This window comes from Onychostoma macrolepis, chromosome 16 (genome assembly GCF_012432095.1).
Source record: "Onychostoma macrolepis isolate SWU-2019 chromosome 16, ASM1243209v1, whole genome shotgun sequence".
Classification (NCBI taxonomy): domain Eukaryota; kingdom Metazoa; phylum Chordata; class Actinopteri; order Cypriniformes; family Cyprinidae; genus Onychostoma; species Onychostoma macrolepis.
This window is the reverse complement of record NC_081170.1, coordinates 19,998,365-20,017,328: the sequence shown is the minus strand read 5'-3', so window position 1 is coordinate 20,017,328 and position 18,964 is coordinate 19,998,365. Positions and strand designations below refer to the sequence as shown.

At 35.2% G+C, this 18,964-nt stretch overlaps 2 protein-coding genes across 7 annotated transcripts; both read left to right on the top strand.

The window, feature by feature from the left end:
• Positions 1-2,074: 2,074 nt before the first annotated feature.
• Positions 2,075-6,184, top strand: LOC131521837 (C-X-C chemokine receptor type 3-like). The gene is made up of 3 exons (XM_058746932.1): positions 2,075-2,204; positions 3,588-3,971; positions 4,334-6,184. Exons 2-3 carry the CDS (start codon positions 3,591-3,593, stop codon positions 5,057-5,059), a joined length of 1,107 nt encoding a protein of 368 aa, XP_058602915.1. The 5' UTR covers positions 2,075-2,204; positions 3,588-3,590; the 3' UTR covers positions 5,060-6,184.
• Positions 6,185-9,520: 3,336 nt separating this feature from the next.
• On the top strand, positions 9,521-18,763 carry LOC131522429 (C-X-C chemokine receptor type 3-like). 6 transcript variants are annotated; one of them, XM_058747918.1, is made up of 4 exons: positions 9,521-9,733; positions 15,360-15,435; positions 15,541-15,740; positions 17,796-18,763. In XM_058747918.1, the coding sequence occupies exons 2-4, from the start codon at positions 15,363-15,365 to the stop codon at positions 18,444-18,446; spliced, it is 924 nt and encodes a 307-aa protein (XP_058603901.1). In that variant the 5' UTR covers positions 9,521-9,733; positions 15,360-15,362; the 3' UTR covers positions 18,447-18,763. The 6 variants fall into 6 exon arrangements, with proteins under 6 accessions (XP_058603901.1, XP_058603897.1, XP_058603896.1 ...); XM_058747914.1 differs by having other exon boundaries at positions 9,521-9,675; positions 15,360-15,740; XM_058747913.1 differs by having other exon boundaries at positions 15,360-15,740.
• The last annotated feature ends 201 nt before the right edge of the window (positions 18,764-18,964 follow it).

Here is an 18,964-nt window from a genome sequence, read left to right as displayed (position 1 = left end):
CTTCTGAAGGCACGTTGCATATGCTTCCTGTATTCATAGTTTCCATGTGACTACACATTCTTACACAAAGCTTTCCTCCACTGCCTGCCAGTTATTTATTTTTATTTTTTTTTACCAGTTTTATACTCGGTAGTAAGTACTATTGTATTAAGAGAGTGATATTACAAGACCAATTTCAGCATACATCTTATTGATGATGTGTACTAACTATATACAGGCAAGCATACATGCTCAGAATATACGCAGTACATTAAATTGCACAGTAAGCATTGCCCTTAGAAGACTATTATAAACAAATTTCTCAAAATTGGCTTAATGCATCAAGACAAGCTTGTGCTGCAGTTCAGTGCATGTTTTACCCTCGATGAATCCATGCCGGTCACATGACTGAAAACTCTGAATTGACGGCTCCATTGCTGTTCATTTAAAAATGTTGTATACACATTAAAATGTTTAAACAACTGTTGCTGAAAAAGAAAATCAGCAGTGATTGATTTGATGTTTTCTTTCAAAACGTTTTAGCACAATGAAGTCTCATAATTTAAAAAATAATTAAATTAAAAGTTATTTTATTTAATTGTTTTCGAAGACCACGGCCACGTTCTAATACTGCTTATTAGTTTCTAAATAAAAAGTGGATTTCTGATACCAAGCAGCAATAATGCATGATCTCCCTCAAAATGTGGAGCTGAATTGAACGTCGCAGCCATTTTGCAGCTGGTTATTATTTGACGTGGGGCCAGGATGAGCCAAGCTCCTGTGGAGACTGGCCTGGTCCACAATCATTGAATTACGATGCTTTCTTAATGCAGATATATTGTACAGAAGCTCAGATTTTCAGAAAACTCCTTTTGTGTCCTATAGTAAACAAACACAACAATGAAATTAATAAGTGATGATTAAAGGAAGACGGAATTCTTTTTTTTTTTTTTTTTTACATTTTTGTCTTGGGTAAAGTATAATGGAACCCCTAAGAAACAGGCTGACTGTGGCACTAAAGTGATGTTTAAAATTTGTTACAAAAGTGACATTTCCTTTAAAGAGTGTGTCTCCCTGCTAAGTCCAATGAGAATTTAGTGGTTTAGTGTGGGCTGGTATTTTAGGCTCTGAGGCTGTTTTCTAGGGTCATGAGGTTTGCAAGAGGTGGTACTTCCTGACCTCAGGTGCAACTTCAACAGTTTTTGATGTACTGGAGCACGCGTTTAAGAAAGTCATGTTTGTCAAGATTGCATTTAAACTGAGCATCTGATCTGCTGCTCCATCTTTAGCTATAACCACTCTCTAGAAATATGCTCATCGTCTCCCGGTTCCCTTTTCTTTGCTTAAAAGAACACGTCCAGATTTCTCTTCTCTATTCTTCTTTAAAAATGTTTTATATGTAGCTTTCACTTGGCATTTAATAGCGACAGGTTCAACCTGACACAGTATCAAAATCTCTGCACGTAAGGTAGAAAACCATAATCAGTCAACAAAAAGTACACATACATAATTGTGAGCAGTGGTGTGTACAACTGAGAATAACGAGAAAACTTGCGAACAGGACGTGGTGTAAGGTGTGAAAAAAACATCCCGCTGTATGAGTATCTGTGACATAAGGATGAAACAAGCAAACAGAACAAAAGACGTTCTACTTTGCAACTATTACTTTTACAAAGTCAGCAATGGAGAGTTTCATAATCAAACTTACAGAAAATAAACATGAACCCTACAAAACAGATAACAGACTATAAATAACATATTTGACTGGATATTATGGTTTTCTAAATGAAATGCTGGAAAAAAAGCTTGTCAATTACAAATACTCTGGACTGGAATATTATAAGTTAGCATACAGAACTACAGTTACAGTTTCTCTGCATCTCTGTATTTGTCTAGTGTTTTGCTGGACAAGAGGATCCATAAGATTGATGTACAGTTAACGTCTGAACAATGACAGTTTTTCAGCCTGTAACATGCATCATATATTCCCAGAGCACGACCTTTCATTGAGAAAGCAAAATCAACATTTGAAAAAGAATTATGAATGACTGACAACTGATCTTTATCTTATTTCCTATTTCATACTCTGGTGCTCCCTGCCACTGTCTCCTCCTCCTCTGTCTGTCTTCAACGCATCTGCATGCTGTGACCTTTTTTAATGAGTAACTCTATATGCCAATCATTTCAGCAGCTCTCAACTACTGTGAGATCCATCACTAAAACAGGTACGTTTTCTTCCTTCCAAACCTTTTCCGTTTTCCGACTATTTATTATACATCTCCATCCATCATATATCCACACATCTACTTAACACTGTATTATTGCTCAAATGAATGTTTTATATTTGTCATAATTTTACGTTTGAATAAATTCAGTGACCGTCTAATTTTTTTCAATTTATTATTGGATTTATTTATTGCTACAATGTTTAGTGCATTTTTCTTCGCATATACTAATGAACATGAAAGAGTTTTGAAGGCGTTTCACTTCCAATTTTGATGAATTATTTTAAGACTTTAGTTAAGTTAATGTTAAAGTTAAATGTATTTCCGGCACCAACAGACTGACTTTATTTCTACTGCAGCATGATACAAGGGAAATACCAATGGGTTACACATATCACCTCCACAGATTTCAGGTTTCAATCACAGACATTCAGAGCTTTATTGTAAAACCCATGGTTTCCCATAAATGTAGGGTTCATGACAATCGATGTACTACTCTATCCAAAACTAACCACAAGCACATCTTCAAAGAAATGGTACTTTTACCAGGGATGACCACTCAAGAAAGTGACAGACTGCTACCTCAGCAGCAAATGTGAAGGTCACGGGAGATTTAACTTGATCTCATCAATGATGAGAAACTGAAATGCATTATGACTGATAGGCATCAGTGATGAATGTGTTTTGTGGCCACTGTGGTTTTATATTTTCTCTTTTCTGTTCAATTGAGTGATTCCCGGAAATTGAAAACACCTGATTTTGAAAATTAACAGTACGCTGTAAAGACGCTGTAACTACACACACAAAATCATGGATTTTCTTCCAGAATACAAATTAATATATTCCTGAATAGGGTACAGATGAATACTAATATATTCAGCAGTATAAAACATTCTGTCATCATTTACATGTTGTTTCAAATTGGTATTTTTTTTTACATCAGGAGAACACAAAAGAAGATATTTTGATGAATGTTAAAACTGGTTTGTCCATAAAATAAGAGTCAGTGGAATCCAAAAAAACTTTATGAAAATTTGAAACAACAAAGGATGAGTAAATGATGACAGACTTTAAATTTTTCGGTGATTGATCCCTTTCACTTGAGCTTGAATCCTGTATGCCTGCCACAATGTCTAATTATTGCCCCCTTCTGGTAAAAAAAGAAAAAAAGTTTCTTCAGGGAAGCTGCTTCATTTGAAACTTCACCCTCAGACTTTAAATCGCATATTCACACAGAATGCTGCTATACACAAAATATCATATTCACTAGTTTAACATCTCACACCTAAAACACTCATAAACACTCATGAAATTATTGTATACATAAATAGTGTAAATGGATTATAGAAATAGATATGAAATCTGAAGTATGTTTCTTTGCAGAAGATGAATGCTGATATAAAGATCACCATTGGAGCGGAAGACTTGGGCTTCTACACTGATTACAATGACAGCTACAGTGATAATTATAATGAGTCCTGCTGTGGTGGACTTGTGTGTGATTCTGAGTCTAGCATGCACTTTGATTCCATTTTTATTCCGGTCCTTTACTCTGTGGCGCTGGTAGTGGGGCTGGTGGGAAATGGGCTGGTTCTGGTGGTACTGTGGAAGAAAAGGCTGTACTTGAACATTACCGACATCTTCATCCTCCATCTGAGCTTAGCAGACATTCTGCTGCTGCTAACGCTGCCCTTCTGGGCTGTAGAGGCAGCGAATGAGTGGATCTTCGGCACAGTGCTTTGCAAGCTGACTGGAGCTCTGTTTAAGGTGGGCAGAAGAAACTTTAGGGTGCAGTGTTTAGGGTTTTGTGCATTATTGCATTATTTAAATTATTAAATTCTAGTGCTCTTCATTTTTTTTGTTTCATGCTTATCTTTAATGAATAATTTCCATGAATTACAAATTTATACAACAGATACAGTATATTATGTGGGAAGAATTAAAAGGATAAATGAATAAAATAAATAAATAAATAAGCTACTCATTTTTATTTTTTTTTTAAATTTCTTCAAAAATGATTTTTGAAAAATGCATGTAAAAAAATACTGAAACATCAGCAATGTGGAACTGTCCCTTTAAGAATCAACTTTAGGTTTGCAATCTCTCATTGACACATCTTTCTCCATCAGATCAATTTCTACTGTGGCATTTTCATGCTTTCCTGCATCAGTCTTGACCGCTACCTGTCCATCGTTCACGCAGTGCAGATGTATTCTCGTAAAAAGCCAATGGTGACTCACTGTTGCTGCCTGATGGTTTGGCTCTTCTGCCTTCTGCTCTCCATCCCTGACTGGATATTTCTTACAGACTACAAGGACTCCAGACGTCAGGAAAAAATAGAATGTGTTCCAGATTACCCATCTGATTCTTGGCATCTGGCTGCTCGTATGCTCTACCATATTTTGGGTTTCATTCTTCCAGCACTGATAATGCTGTTCTGTTACTCTTGCATCCTGCTGCGGCTGCGCCGTGGCTCCCAGCACAAGCAGAAGAAGAGGGCCATCCGTGTCATCGTAGCCCTGGTAGTAGCCTTCTTCATCCACTGGACGCCCTACAACATCACCCTCATCATTGACACCATAAAAACCAATGGGACCAACAATACCAGTAATCAAACGTCCTGTGAAAGTGCCACAGCATTAGATGTAGCTATCACAGCTACTTCCACACTGGCCTACTTACACTGCTGTGTAAACCCAGTGCTTTACGCTTTCGTGGGGGTGAAATTTCGTCAGCATCTGCTGGACATGCTGAGACCACTGGGCTTCACGCTGAAGGTCCCAGCAGGCCTGGTGTCACGGAGGAGCTCTTTATGGTCAGAGTCAGCGGACACCTCACACACATCTGCTTTCTGAAACATTGTGTGCAATCACACTGATACATGTACAATCAGCCAGCATATCATGTTTTTATAAAAACTTTAACATCTGTATCAGTCAGAGGAGTTTGGCTTTAAGTATGCACACATTGCTGTTCACACCAAGGATGAAAACTATAGTCTTAATAATCATTATAATTGAGAGGACGGAAGTCCACACCACCAATGATAACATCATATAGAGGAACAATATCATTGAAATCACTTTCAGAATGATTTTCCAGTTGATGAATGAGAAAAAAACATTGACAGCCAGTCAGAATTCATACAGCTTTAAAGGGCTTGAGCATTTAAAGCTACAGACAACAAAACTGTAGTGCACATTTATAATAAACAAACTTCATCGTTCTTTGGTGTGGACACTATTTATCTTAATAGTGATCTTTATAGTTATCATTCTTGAGGTGCACAGGTCTTAAGTCTCATGATAGTGCTTTTTAGTATGCAGACTGCATAATAAACATGAATACAGAGCAGTCTTATTTAATCTTACTTTCAGATATTTCTCTTTGCACTTATGGCAGCTACTGCAGATTCTCAACTGTTTTGTATTTCTCAAGCATATCGACTCCTTACAGCTCACACATTTTGTAAAGAGCTAAAAAAGTTTCTATTTTTGTCATAATGGCAGATTTTTCCAATAGATCAGACATTTGACAAAACAAGAGCCTCTGAATTTTACTACTGTACATCAGGCCCGATCACCCCCCCAGTCAACGTGATTTGTGCCCCCCCTAGAAATTTAAATGCCCCCCCGACTGAGGTGCCCTGGCGCCGGCCCTGCTGTACATTGTTATTGTGTGTAGTGTCTAAAAAGTTCCTGATTTTATTTGTTAATTGTCTTGTGTTTGTTTGTTTGTTTATGATGATTTTTTTATATCTTGATTTGCTGTAATACATTTTGAAAACATCTTAGAACAGTTTCTCATGTGTATTTTAGTGTTTATTGTCTTCTTGTATGCTTTTTATATTTTGATGTATAACTTTGTTGAACCTCCCTGTCTTTTTTGTATGCATAAAACCTGTAGTTAGAATGCAAGAAGTCTTCATTAATGCTGTAAAACACAATATAACAAAATAAAAGAGAAATTATGTATGAAGAGAAGTGAATATGAATATAAATGGTTATATATGACAATCATGATGATGAATTAACTAAATTAAAATGAGGGAACAAATTAGTTTGTCTGCTAACAAGGGAACAAATGATTAAAACATGGCCACAATTTAACTAAAACGAGAAAGAATGAAGAAAATGCAATGAATTCTTAATTTGTGGCCACCATATCAATCTTTTTTTTTGGCTTGACATTGTGCAGGGCTGCATATTAGTGTGTTTACAGCCAGGCACATACTCCTAAAAGAAATGCACATACACAGATGATCCAAAACATTATGACCACCTGCCTGTTGCTGTTGGTCCACGTACGTGCCGCCAAAACGAGGTGGAGCCGCCGCGGTTCCAACTGTTTTGTCCAGTGTTCCTGAATTCATCTTTTTATTTTTTTCTCAAACTCTTCCTGAACAATGTGTGCACTGTGGCAGGGAGCATTATCCTGCTGAAAGAGGCCACTTTCACCAGGGAACCTGGTTTGCAACAATGTTTAGGTAGAGAGCACATGTATCATTTATGTCCACATGAATGACCAGGGGGTTTTTTTTGTGGGAGTTGTGTCACCAGTGTAAACTCCACTACTCATGAAGAGAACTAAACTGCTGTACCCAAAATAACCACAAGATAGCAAAGTAATTATTTTACAGTTGTTTTTTTAAGTATTCAAACCCATTCTGACAGTTCTCATCCATTTATTTGACATTTTATGTTGCAGGTGTAAAATGCTTTAAAACATATTTTTTGTTACACATATATCTATACTTCATACCACATTATGAAAAATCAAGAGCAGATTTGTGCTAAGTTTGCAAATTTATTATAACGAGAAAATGGAAATCAACTAGCTAATTCTTGAAATTTAGTTCAGGTGCTTGATGTTTCTCTGGATCATCTTTGAGATGTTTCTACTTTGACAAATTCTATTGATTGCACGTGATTTAGAACCTTTATGTAAAATGTCTAACAGATGAAAATGCATATCAGAGCAAAAAGAAAAACAAGCCATGGGGTCCAATGCACAGAAACCAACACAGAGCATATTTCTTACAGATTGCACATCCATGATATGCATATAATTGGAAATATATTTAATTATGTATGTTAACTCAGGTTTTATTCCTTTCCTTGTCATAGGGGGCAGTTGAAACCATAAAATGAGTGTTAACCATAACCACGCCATATTTGCTTATTCGCTAACTGCAGCATGAATCATGTCATCATTGTTGCCATTCATACATTCTTGATATCTGTGTGTCAAAATGACTCAACAGTTAAAATTCAAATTCAGAATATCCTATCCGTATTTTCTTAGGTTAGTAGTGTGAAATTGAAAGAATGATAAATCTTACATCATCAATAAACAAATCAATGATCTCCTCAGATTTGTATTTTCTTTCCAACAAATAATTTTTTTTTTCTAAACACACTGTTACCACAAACCAACATAAAGTACCTAAAGAGTCAAATGCCTAACTAATACAAACACTAGTCACCATAATGGCGACTTCAAACCAAACTATTGTTTTCAATAAAACACCAACATCTAAACCTGTTTACTCTCAATAAGAACTTTTGTGCACATATGAAAAAATACAGTCAATCTGGTTTGTGATAATTAGAAAGATGGTAATGCTGTTTAATCCTCCTCTGCTGGGATCCTTTTTTTTTCTTCAGTTGATTTCTTTAAGGCAGTGGCTGTATGTTGTCTCTTTTTTCTGTTCTTGTAGTCTTCTTTCCTTCAGTGATTCTACTTGTTATCATCAGCTGTCGTCTATAATCATTACTCAGTTAATCACTGAATTATCTAATTAACTCCAACAATGACTCAGTTTTACTTTTAACACTCTGTAGTAGGAGTGTGCGATGATAAAAAAAAAAAAAAAAGATATCTCAATATTTTCTGTAATTTTGTCGGTAATGATAATTAGCTAAAATTTTGCTGAGAGTGCTATTGTTCTGGTACTTTGACAGGTTTAGGACTGCTGTGGTCAGCTGACTCCCAAAGCTTTTGATATTCTTCATATTCTGTGCAGTGATTCGTTTGCAGGAGAAACAGAAATAGTTTTTTGTGAATTTGACCTTTTTTGGGCATTTTCATCTTTATGAGGCCATTTTTTTCTAAACTAATTAAATTTATGCATCTTTGATGTCAAATTCTTAGATATAATCAATAAATTTAAATTGTAAGACTCTATAGGGCTATTAACAATCAGATGAAATCAGTATCAACAAAATTTGTGTTTACAGTGCAGAGGTGGCACAGAATCTGCATCTGAGCTGGCATTTAGATGCATTTACACAGACTGTTCACTGAAGTCTGTGAAGTTAACAGAGACTTTCAGGACTAGTCTGTATGGAAAATCTTAATTATTTCTAACAATTTACAGAAAAGGATGCAACTGTGAAATATAAGTAATGCGCTGAGAAAAACAGTGTATGGTAAACAGTACATGTATCTGTCAAACACTTAACAAACTGCATTAAACTATATACATATGAGTTTGTTTGAAGTGCTAACATAAAGCGCTCATATTTTGCATACATTAGGTCATGAACTTTTCCCACAGCAGCTCACTTCATGTCACGTGCATTTTGTCAATAGAAATGTGTCATTTACTACTGTAAAGTGACGTGTTTTCGTGCACAACACACAGACATGATTAATTGCTAATTAAATTCATTGTCGATTTTCAATTTCAACGATTTGTTGTTGTAGCCCTAGTCCATAATTTGCAATTTTAAGGCCACACCCGGTAATAAGTAAAATTATATGAAAAACAGATGACTGAAATAAATGATTAACTCTATAAAGACTCCAACTTTTCTCTTTGTAACATCTTGTTCAGGTTTGATTCTAATCATAATGTAACATTATTGAAAAACTGATTATTTTTCAGTTCTAAAAATTCAAAACTTTGACAAAGTAATTTTTATTGTTATAATTGTGATTTCATAATATGTAGATATGAATCCAAATAAAAAAAATTTTAAAACTCCTGAAAAGATATCTTTCAGAAAACTTCAGCAAATCACTACTACCTGCATAAATTAAGTGCTGAGACTTGACATCATGTCTCCAGTGTCACATAATACAGAACGAGCACCTGCTTGTTTTTGCTTATTTATTATTCCCACTGGGTTAACATTTTTCCCCCATACATTATGCCATTTCCCAGAAAGCAGCTTCCATTAAAAGAAGTGAGAGTGTAGCAGTGCAGAAAAATTCATGTGACTATACTGTTTTACTTTTACTTTGTTGAAATAGGAGAAGTGAGTCAATTAACGAGGGTGAGGTCTACATGAACACAATTCTCATGAGGTTTACAGAGAGGATTCATAAATATGGGTTACTGTGTGAAGTAGGAATTGTGTCTTCCAGTTGACTTGGTGTTCTGGGAATGCTGTCTGGTGCAACTCGGAGATCAGTAATTGGAGTGTTACACTTTCGAGACCATCTGCTTTGTTGAGCTGTCCAAAAGGCAAGTGAAGCCCACCGAAGACTGCTCTCTTCAGTCACCTTCCATTCTCCTAAACTTGGTCAGTGTCTCAAAGCTGCACCCTCACAATAGTATTCATCCACATGCGATCAACCAGACAAGCCACACATACAAACACCTTTTTTATCTGCACTTTTAATGAGATCACTCCTTGTAGTGAAATTAACTGGTTAAGATATTGTTTTTTCTTCTTCAAATAACTGCTTATACAGTGCACTGTAAAAAATCCAACTTTCGAAAGGTTCTACTAACCGATGTAAAAAAGTGGCCTGAACAAAGAATTTTTAATAGGGGAAGTCAGTTAAATTTTTTTGTGTGAACTGAGCAAAAATACTCTAAACATGTCGCTAGCAAAAGTTGTTTTGTTTACCTTACTTAGATTCTCAAGTATTTGTTCACAACATATCCAAATGTTCTCCCAACTTTTCAAATTGAGTCATCTGAACAAACAATTTTAAATTGAACAACATTGCACAAGTTCCCAGCATGCATTGCAGCTTGAAAATATTTTATGTTAATTATTATTAAAATATGATCATTGTTTTAAATTTTACTGGCTCAATTTATGTTGCTGCTGCTGTTGTCACTGTCAGTATACTGTAGCTGTCATGTGGATCAGAGTTCATATTTTTACTGATTTAAAATTTGTTGATCCTCACCATATTTGAGAAACGTGTGCTGAAATACTGTATATGTGCATCCCATTGCAACTTGTTGAATAAATTTGTCTATTTGCATTCATGTTTGCCTTTAGTTTAAAGAGGCAAATACTGTCCATACTATGTAGAGGGCTTTGAAAATAAATATAAATCTAAAAGAAAGAGGATTGTTAAAATAGATTAGCATTGTTAAATGCTAAAACATTTGTGGTTGCTCTAACAGATCTTTCAACACTCAGTAGACTGACTTTTATTCATTAGGTGAACTGAAGTTTTTAAGTTGTCGGTTACTAGTTGAGTTAACTTTAAAAAGTTGAATGTGATAGATTGATTTTTTTTGAGTTAGGTCAACTTTTTTTTTTTTTTTTACAGTATGTGTAAGTGATTTGTTTTGTTTTCTGCTTTTTATACCTATCGGACATCCAAATTTTTATTTAAAAAGAAACAAGAAAAAGGAAGAAAAGAAAATAGGGCAGCCACCACCATTACAAGCTTTTAATTACTTTATTAAGTGAAAATAAGATTAAGGGTGGAACATTAAAAAGCACTGTGTACCTTACACCTAAATGACAAGACACATACAGCCAGGGACCAGTGACTTGAAGACATCTTTTTTTTTTTTTTTTAAAAGGCATTGTTAAAAAACTGACATGGGAACAGAAATTATATGCATTTTGCTTCCCTTGGGTTAATATGCAATCTGAAAGAATTTCAAAGGAGCTTAACTTTTGATTATGATGAATGATTTTAATAAAAATAAAAATAAAAAGTACTATGCATTTGCAGCACAAACAGACTGACTTTATTTCTACTGTAGGAAGGTAAGAGACTGCTACCTCAGCCACAAATGTGAAGGTCACAGGCGATTTAACATAGTCTCATCAATGATAAGAAACTGGATTGCATTATGACTGATAGATATCAGTGATGAATGTGCTTTGTGGCCAGTGTGCTTTTTTCATTTTCATTTCTCATTTCAATCGAGTGATTCACAGAATATGAAAACACCTAATTTTGCTGTAACCCAACACTTAATGTTGCTGTAACTGCACTTATAAAATCCTATATTTTGCTCCCAAATAGAAATGAATATGTTCCTGAAAAGGCTATGGATGAATCTTAATACATGCACTAATATGCAACATTCTGTCATCCACATTAATCCTGTTTCTGGAGATAGCAACCCCGATTAAACACAGCTGTCTGTAATTAGCAACTTTGCAGGAAGGCTGAAATCCAGAAACGGGACTGGGCACCCTGATGTTGTTTCAAATTTGTAAAAAGTTTTTTTTCTTTTTTTTTTTTCTTGCAGCAGAACACAAAATAAGATATTTTGATGAATGTTTAAACTGTTTTGTATGGAAGCCCGTTTCCGCCACCTTGAGAAAAAAAATATAATTCTGTAAGTCATAATAATGAGATACTTTCTCGTAATAATGACTTATTTTCTCGTAAAAATGAGAAACTTTCTCGAAATAATGACTTATTTTCTCGTAATAATGAGAAACTTTCTCGTAATAATGACTTATTTTCTCGTAATAATGAGAAACTTTCTCGAAATAATGACTTATTTTCTTGTAATAATGAGAAATTTTCTAAATAATGACTTATTTTCTCGTAATAATGAGAAACTTTCTCGAAATAATAACTTATTTTCTCGTAATAATGAGAAATTTTCTCGTAATAATGACTTATTTTCTCGTAATAATGACTTATTTTCTCGTAATAATGAGAAACTTTCTCGTAATAATGACTTATTTTCTCGTAATAATGACTTATTTTCTCGTAATAATGAGAAATTTTCTCGTAATAATGACTTATTTTCTCGTAAAATGACTTATTTTCTCGTAAAATGAGAAACTTTCTAATAATGACTTATTTTCTCGTAATAATGAGAAACTTTCTCGTAACAATGACTTATTTTCTCGTAATAATGAGAAATTTTCTCGTAATAATGACTTATTTTCTCGTAATAATGAGAAATTTTCTCGTAATAATGACTTATTTTCTCGTAATAATGAGAAACTTTCTAAATAATGACTTATTTTCTCGTAAAATGAGAAACTTTCTCGTAATAATGACTTATTTTCTCGTAATAATGAGAAATTTTCTCGTAATAATGACTTATTTTCTCGTAATAATGAGAAATTTTCTCGTAATAATGACTTATTTTCTCGTAATAATGAGAAACTTTCTCGAAATAATGACTTATTTTCTCGTAAAATGAGAAACTTTCTCGTAATAATGACTTATTTTCTCGTAATAATGAGAAACTTTCTCGTAATAATGACTTATTTTCTCGTAATAATGAGAAATTTTCTCGTAATAATGACTTATTTTCTCGTAATAATGAGAAACTTTCTCTAAATAATGACTTATTTTCTCGTAAAATGAGAAACTTTCGTAATAATGACTTATTTTCTCGTAATAATGAGAAACTTTCTCGAAATAATGACTTATTTTCTCGTAATAATGACTTATTTTCTCGTAATAATGAGAAACTTTCTCGAAATAATGACTTATTTTCTCGTAATAATGAGAAATTTTCTCGTAATAATGACTTATTTTCTCGTAATAATGAGAAACTTTCTCGTAATAATGACTTATTTTCTCGTAATAATGAGAAACTTTCTCGTAATAATGACTTATTTTCTAATAATGACTTATTTTCTCGTAATAATGAGAAACTTTCTCGAAATAATGACTTATTTTCTCGTAATAATGACTTATTTTCTCGTAATAATGAGAAACTTTCTCGTAATAATGACTTATTTTCTCGTAATAATGAGAAACTTTCTCGAAATAATGACTTATTTTCTCGTAATAATGACTTATTTTCTCGTAATAATGAGAAACTTTCTCGAAATAATGACTTATTTTCTCGTAATAATGACTTATTTTCTCGTAATAATGAGAAACTTTCTCGTAATAATGAGAAATTTTCTCGTAATAATGAGAAACTTTCTCGTAATAATGAAACTTTCTAAAATTTCTCATTAATGACTTATTTTCTCGTAAAAATGAGAAACTTTCTCGAAATAATGACTTATTTTCTCGTAAAAAAAATAAATTATCTGCATGTAGTCTTTTGTTAATTTGTAGCACTTACCAGCAGAAACAGATATAGAGGAATATATTCCAACAAAAATCACACGCATTTGATGAAGAAATGAAAGACATTACACATATAAACATATAGATGTTCATTTCTATGATTTGTTAGTTTTATTAGCTGTCACTTTCATGCATCACATGCATAAACCCACAATGTTTATACAGTAGCCCAATCTCATCTCGCTAGCAAAGCGTAGTTGTTCGTTACACGGCAACCGCTTGGTCTTCAGCGTCCACCGCTTCCTGCAGGACATGTGAACGTGAAAATGCTTAATGTGGCTTAAAGTACAATGACTAATTCAGCATACAGTATTATTGATCATGTATACAGGCAAGCATAAGAGCACAGAATTTGAACACAACACCCAAAGTTGCATGTTAAGCGTTTTAGAAAACCGTTATAGAAAATGCTGCATAAGCGTTGCTGTTTTATGCGTTGCATTCATATTTTGGGTCCACCTGAATGCCTGTATATACAGTATGCATGTCATTAAGTTGTGTACTGAATTTGGTTCAATCTGTCTTTGTACTTAAAGCTACCTTAAGCATTTTTCACGTTAAGCGTTTGTCCTGCAAGAAGCGGTGTGTGACGCTGAACACCGTTTACTGCCGTGGTAACGAACAACGATGATTTGTGCTTTTGGAATGAGATGGCTTACTGATGAAGCATGTGATGCATGAAAGGGACAGCTAATAAAACTAATAAATCATTGAAATAAACATCTATAAATTAAGTTGATATGCGTAATGTCTTTCATTTCTTCATAAAATGCCTGTATTTCTTAACTGAAATATTAGTCTGGAATGTTTGAAGCCATAACTATCTGGCAGAGTAACTTGGTAAGTGCTACAAATTAACAAGACTACATGCAGATAATTTATCTGAAATCGTTATTTAATGATATATTATACACTTTAGATTACAGAACAAGCAATGTTTGCAGTGTTCCTGCATGGCTTTGACCAGCAGATGTCGCTAGCGTGCCGTCACTCATGCATTGCGCATGCGTGGAGTAAGTCATTATTACGAGAAAATAAGTCATAATTTTGAGAAAGTTTCTCGTTATTACGAGATGTTAAGTCATTATTTCGAGAAAGTTTCTCATTATTTCGAGAAAATAAGTCATTATTACGAGAAAATAAGTCATTATTACGAGAAAGTTTCTCATTATTATGAGAAACTAAGTCATTATTACGAGACAGTTTCTCATTATTACGAGAAACTAAGTCATTATTTCGAGAAAGTTTCTCATTATAATGACTTATAGAATTATATTTTTTCTCAAGGTGGCGGAAACGGGCTTCCATAGTTCTGTACAACAAACGACAACAACAACAAAAAAACCTAAATTGATATATTTCATTTTATGGGGTAAAAAAAAAAAGAAAGAAAGAATCTGAGTATCTTATTTTGTGTTCCACAGAAGTAAGAAAGTAATGAAATGGCATTAGGGTGAGTAAATGATGACAGAATTGTCATTTTTGGCTGAATGATCCTTTAGCTTGAGCATGAAGCCTTTCAGCCAGCCACCATGTGTCATCATTGCCCTCTGTTGGTCAAAACAAATTACTTCAGTAAAAGTAATAGTGATAAACTAAAGGGGTTCCCAGTTCTGTTACTGGATATCTGCCATCCTGCAGAGTTTAGTGTTAGCCAAGCTCTAAAGAACCTGTATGTAATTATAAAGTGCTTCTGAAGATTTTAATTAGCTGGATCAGATGATTTGATTAGGGTTGGAGTTGCAGAAAGTTAGCAACTTGCTGCCACACACAAAATAGCTCATTCACTAGTTTAAGATCTCACACCTAAAACGGCATTAAAACACTGTATTGACAGTGGATGACAGAGATACTATTTCTAGTATTCAGTGTAAGTTCTTTCTTTTTTTGCAGAAGATGAATGCTGATATAAAGATCACCATTGGAGCGGAAGACTTGGGCTTCTTCACTGATTACAATGACAGCTACAGTGAGAGTTATAATGAGTCCTGCTGTAGACTTATGTGTGATCATGAGTCTAGCATGTTCTTTGATTCCATTTTTATTCCGGTCCTTTACTCTGTGGCGCTGGTAGTGGGGCTGGTTGGAAATGGGCTGGTTCTGGTGGTACTGTGGAAGAAAAGGCTGTACTTGAACGTTACCGACATCTTCATCCTCCATCTGAGTTTAGCTAACATTCTGCTGCTGCTAACGCTGCCCTTCTGGGCTGTAGAGGCAGCGAATGAGTGGATCTTCGGCACAGTGCTTTGCAAGCTGACTGGAGCTCTGTTTAAGGTGGGCAAATGTCTATGAGGTCAGTTTTCTATGGCCTTGTGTTGATTTTGTGAAATTATGGGTTGAATTGTATGAATTACAATATTCTATAGAATAAATATGCAGTTGGTGATATTAAAGGGATATTTATTTATTTATATTATATTTAGTCATAAAGGAATTTTTTGAGAATTTAAATTATTTAATATTCAAATTTGAATACTATACAGTATTGTTCAAAATAATAGCAGTACAATGTGACTAACCAGAATAATCAAGGTTTTTAGTATATTTTTTATTGCTACGTGGCAAACAAGTTACCAGTAGGTGCAGTAGATTCTCAGAAAACAAACAAGACCCAGCATTCATGATATGGACCCTCTTAAGGCTGTGCAATTGGGCAATTAGTTGAATTAGTTGAAAGGGGTGTGTTCAAAAAATAGCAGTGTGGCATTCAATCACTGAGGTCATCAATTTAGTGAAGAAACAGGTGTGAATCAGGTGGCCCCTATTTAAGGATGAAGCCAGCACTTGCTAAACATGCATTTGAAAGCCTGAGGAAAATGGGTCGTTCAAGACATTGTTCAGAAGAACAGCGTACTTTGATTAAAAAGTTGATTGGAGAGGGGAAAACCTATAAAGAGGTGCAAAAACTTATAGGCTGTTCAGCTAAAATGATCTCCAATGCCTTAAAATGGAGAGTAAAACCAGAGAAACGTGGAAGAAAACGGAAGACAACCATCAAAATGGATCGAAGAATAACCAGAATGGCAAAGGCTCAGCCAATGATCACCTCCAGGATGATCAAAGACAGTCTGGAGTTACCTGTAAGTACTGTGACAGTTAGAAGACATCTGTGTGAAGCTAATCTATTTTCAAGAATCCCCCGCAAAGTCCCTCTGTTAAAAAAAAGGCATGTGCAGAAGAGGTTACAATTTGCCAAAGAACACATCAACTGGCCTAAAGAGAAATGGAGGAACAATTTGTGGACTGATGAGAGTAAAATTGTTCTTTTTGGGTCCAAGGGCCACAGGCAGTTTGTGAGACGACCCCCAAACTCTGAATTCAAGCCACGGTACACAGTGAAGACAGTGAAGCATGGTGGTGCAAGCATCATGATATGGGCATGTTTCTCCTACTATGGTGTTGGGCCTATTTATCGCATACCAGGGATCATGGATCAGTTTGCATATGTTAAAATACTTGAAGAGGTCATGTTGCCCTATGCTGAAGAGGACATGCCCTTGAAATGGTTGTTTCAACAAGACAATGACCCCAAACACACTAGTAAATGAGCAAAGTCTTGGTTCCAAACCAACAAAATTAATGTTATGGAGTGGCCAGCCCAATCTCCGGACCGTAATCCAATCGAGAACTCGTGGGGTGATATCAAAAATGCTGTTTCTGAAGCAAAACCAAGAAATGTGAATGAATTGTGGAATGTTGTTAAAGAATCATGGAGTGGAATAACAGCTGAGAGGTGCCACAAGTTGGTTGACTCCATGCCACACAGATGTGAAGCAGTTTTAAAAAACTGTGGTCACACAACTAAATATTAGTTTAGTGATTCACAGGATTGCTAAATCCTAGAAACAAAAACGTTTGTACAAAATAGTTTTGAGTTTGTACAGTCAAAGGCAGACACTGCTATTTTTTTGAACACACCCCTTTCAACTAATTGCCCAATTGCACAGCCTTAAGAGCGTGCATATCATGAATGCTGGGTCTTGTTTGTTTTCTGAGAATCTACTGCACCTACTGGTAACTTGTTTGCCATGTAGCAATAAAAAATATACTAAAAACCTTGATTATTCTGGTTAGTCACATTGTACTGCTATTATTTTGAACAATACTGTATAAACTGAGTATTTTAACTAATTTTATGGATTGGCCCTATTCATTTCCATTGTTCTTTTTTGAAACCCAGATCATTTTTTAATATATGGAAAATTATTTTTGTATGACACAACATTATGCTAAAAATGCTGTTGATTGAGCTTGTACTGCACCAGGAATATTGCTTTAAGAATCAACTTTGGGTTTGCAATCTCTCACTGTCAAATCTTTCTCCATCAGATCAATTTCTACTGTGGCATTTTCATGCTTTCCTGCATCAGTCTTGACCGCTACCTGTCCATCGTTCACGCAGTGCAGATGTATTCTCGTAAAAAGCCAATGGTGACTCATTGTTGCTGCCTGATGGTTTGGCTCTTCTGCCTTCTGCTCTCCATCCCTGACTGGATATTTCTTACAGACTACAAGGACTCCAGACGTCAGGAAAAAATAGAATGTGTTCCAGATTACCCATCTAATTCTTTGCATCTGGCTGCTCGTCTGCTCTATCATATGTTGGGTTTCATTCTTCCAGCACTAATAATGCTGTTCAGTTACTCTTGCATCCTGCTGCGGCTGCGCCGTGGCTCCCAACACAAGCAGAAGAAGAGGGCCATCCGTGTCATCGTAGCCCTGGTAGTAGCCTACTTCATCCACTGGACGCCCTACAACATCACCCTCATCGTTGACACCATAAAAACCAATGGGACCAACAATACCAGTAACCTAACGTCCTGTGAAAACATCACATCGTTGGATGTAGCTCTCACAGCTACTTCCACATTGGCCTACTTGCACTGCTGTGTCCATCCAGTGATTTATGTGGGCCTGGTGTCACGGAAGAGCTTTCTGTGGTCAGAGTCAGTGGACACCTCGCACACATCTGCTTTCTGAAACATCATGTGCCATCAAACTAATATGTACAATCAGTCAGCATGTCATCTTTTTCTGCAAACTTATACAGTAATACTGATACAGATGTTAGTCAATTTATTATTATTTGTTCAATGGATTGTGAGCAGCTGAAAATCACATTACATTATATTATTATAGTACAGTATTAAATTGTGATGTATAACAAACCTTTTTGTTGAAAAATTTTTCAGTTGTACTAGCATAAAACCTGTAGCTGTAATGCCAGAAATCTGTCTCTTCATAAATGCTGTAAAACTGCAATACAATTTAAAAATAAATGATGAGTTGTGGTGGGAGAAAAGAGGCTCAGACTCAATGTGTGGTGAAATAACCCCAGAGTGGCATTTACTGAGTGACAATATAGAAATTACTCCGAGATGCAGAAGAGGCAGAGCTTCAGCTTTGAAGTGTGCAGAAGTGAAGGCATGGAAACCTGCAGGAATCTTGTGGTCTGGGCTCCTTAGTAATCACTGGAGCCTACAGACAAAAAGAACCAG

Bases quoted from the DNA above. Each gene is read 5' to 3' on its own strand.
- LOC131522429 (XM_058747914.1), top strand. From the start codon at position 15,363: ATGAATGCTGATATAAAGATCACCATTGGAGCGGAAGACTTGGGCTTC. The intron at 15,741-17,795 runs GTGGGCAAATGT...TTTCTCCATCAG, and splicing joins TGACTGGAGCTCTGTTTAAG to ATCAATTTCTACTGTGGCAT.
- LOC131521837 (XM_058746932.1), top strand. From the start codon at position 3,591: ATGAATGCTGATATAAAGATCACCATTGGAGCGGAAGACTTGGGCTTC. The intron at 3,972-4,333 runs GTGGGCAGAAGA...TTTCTCCATCAG, and splicing joins TGACTGGAGCTCTGTTTAAG to ATCAATTTCTACTGTGGCAT.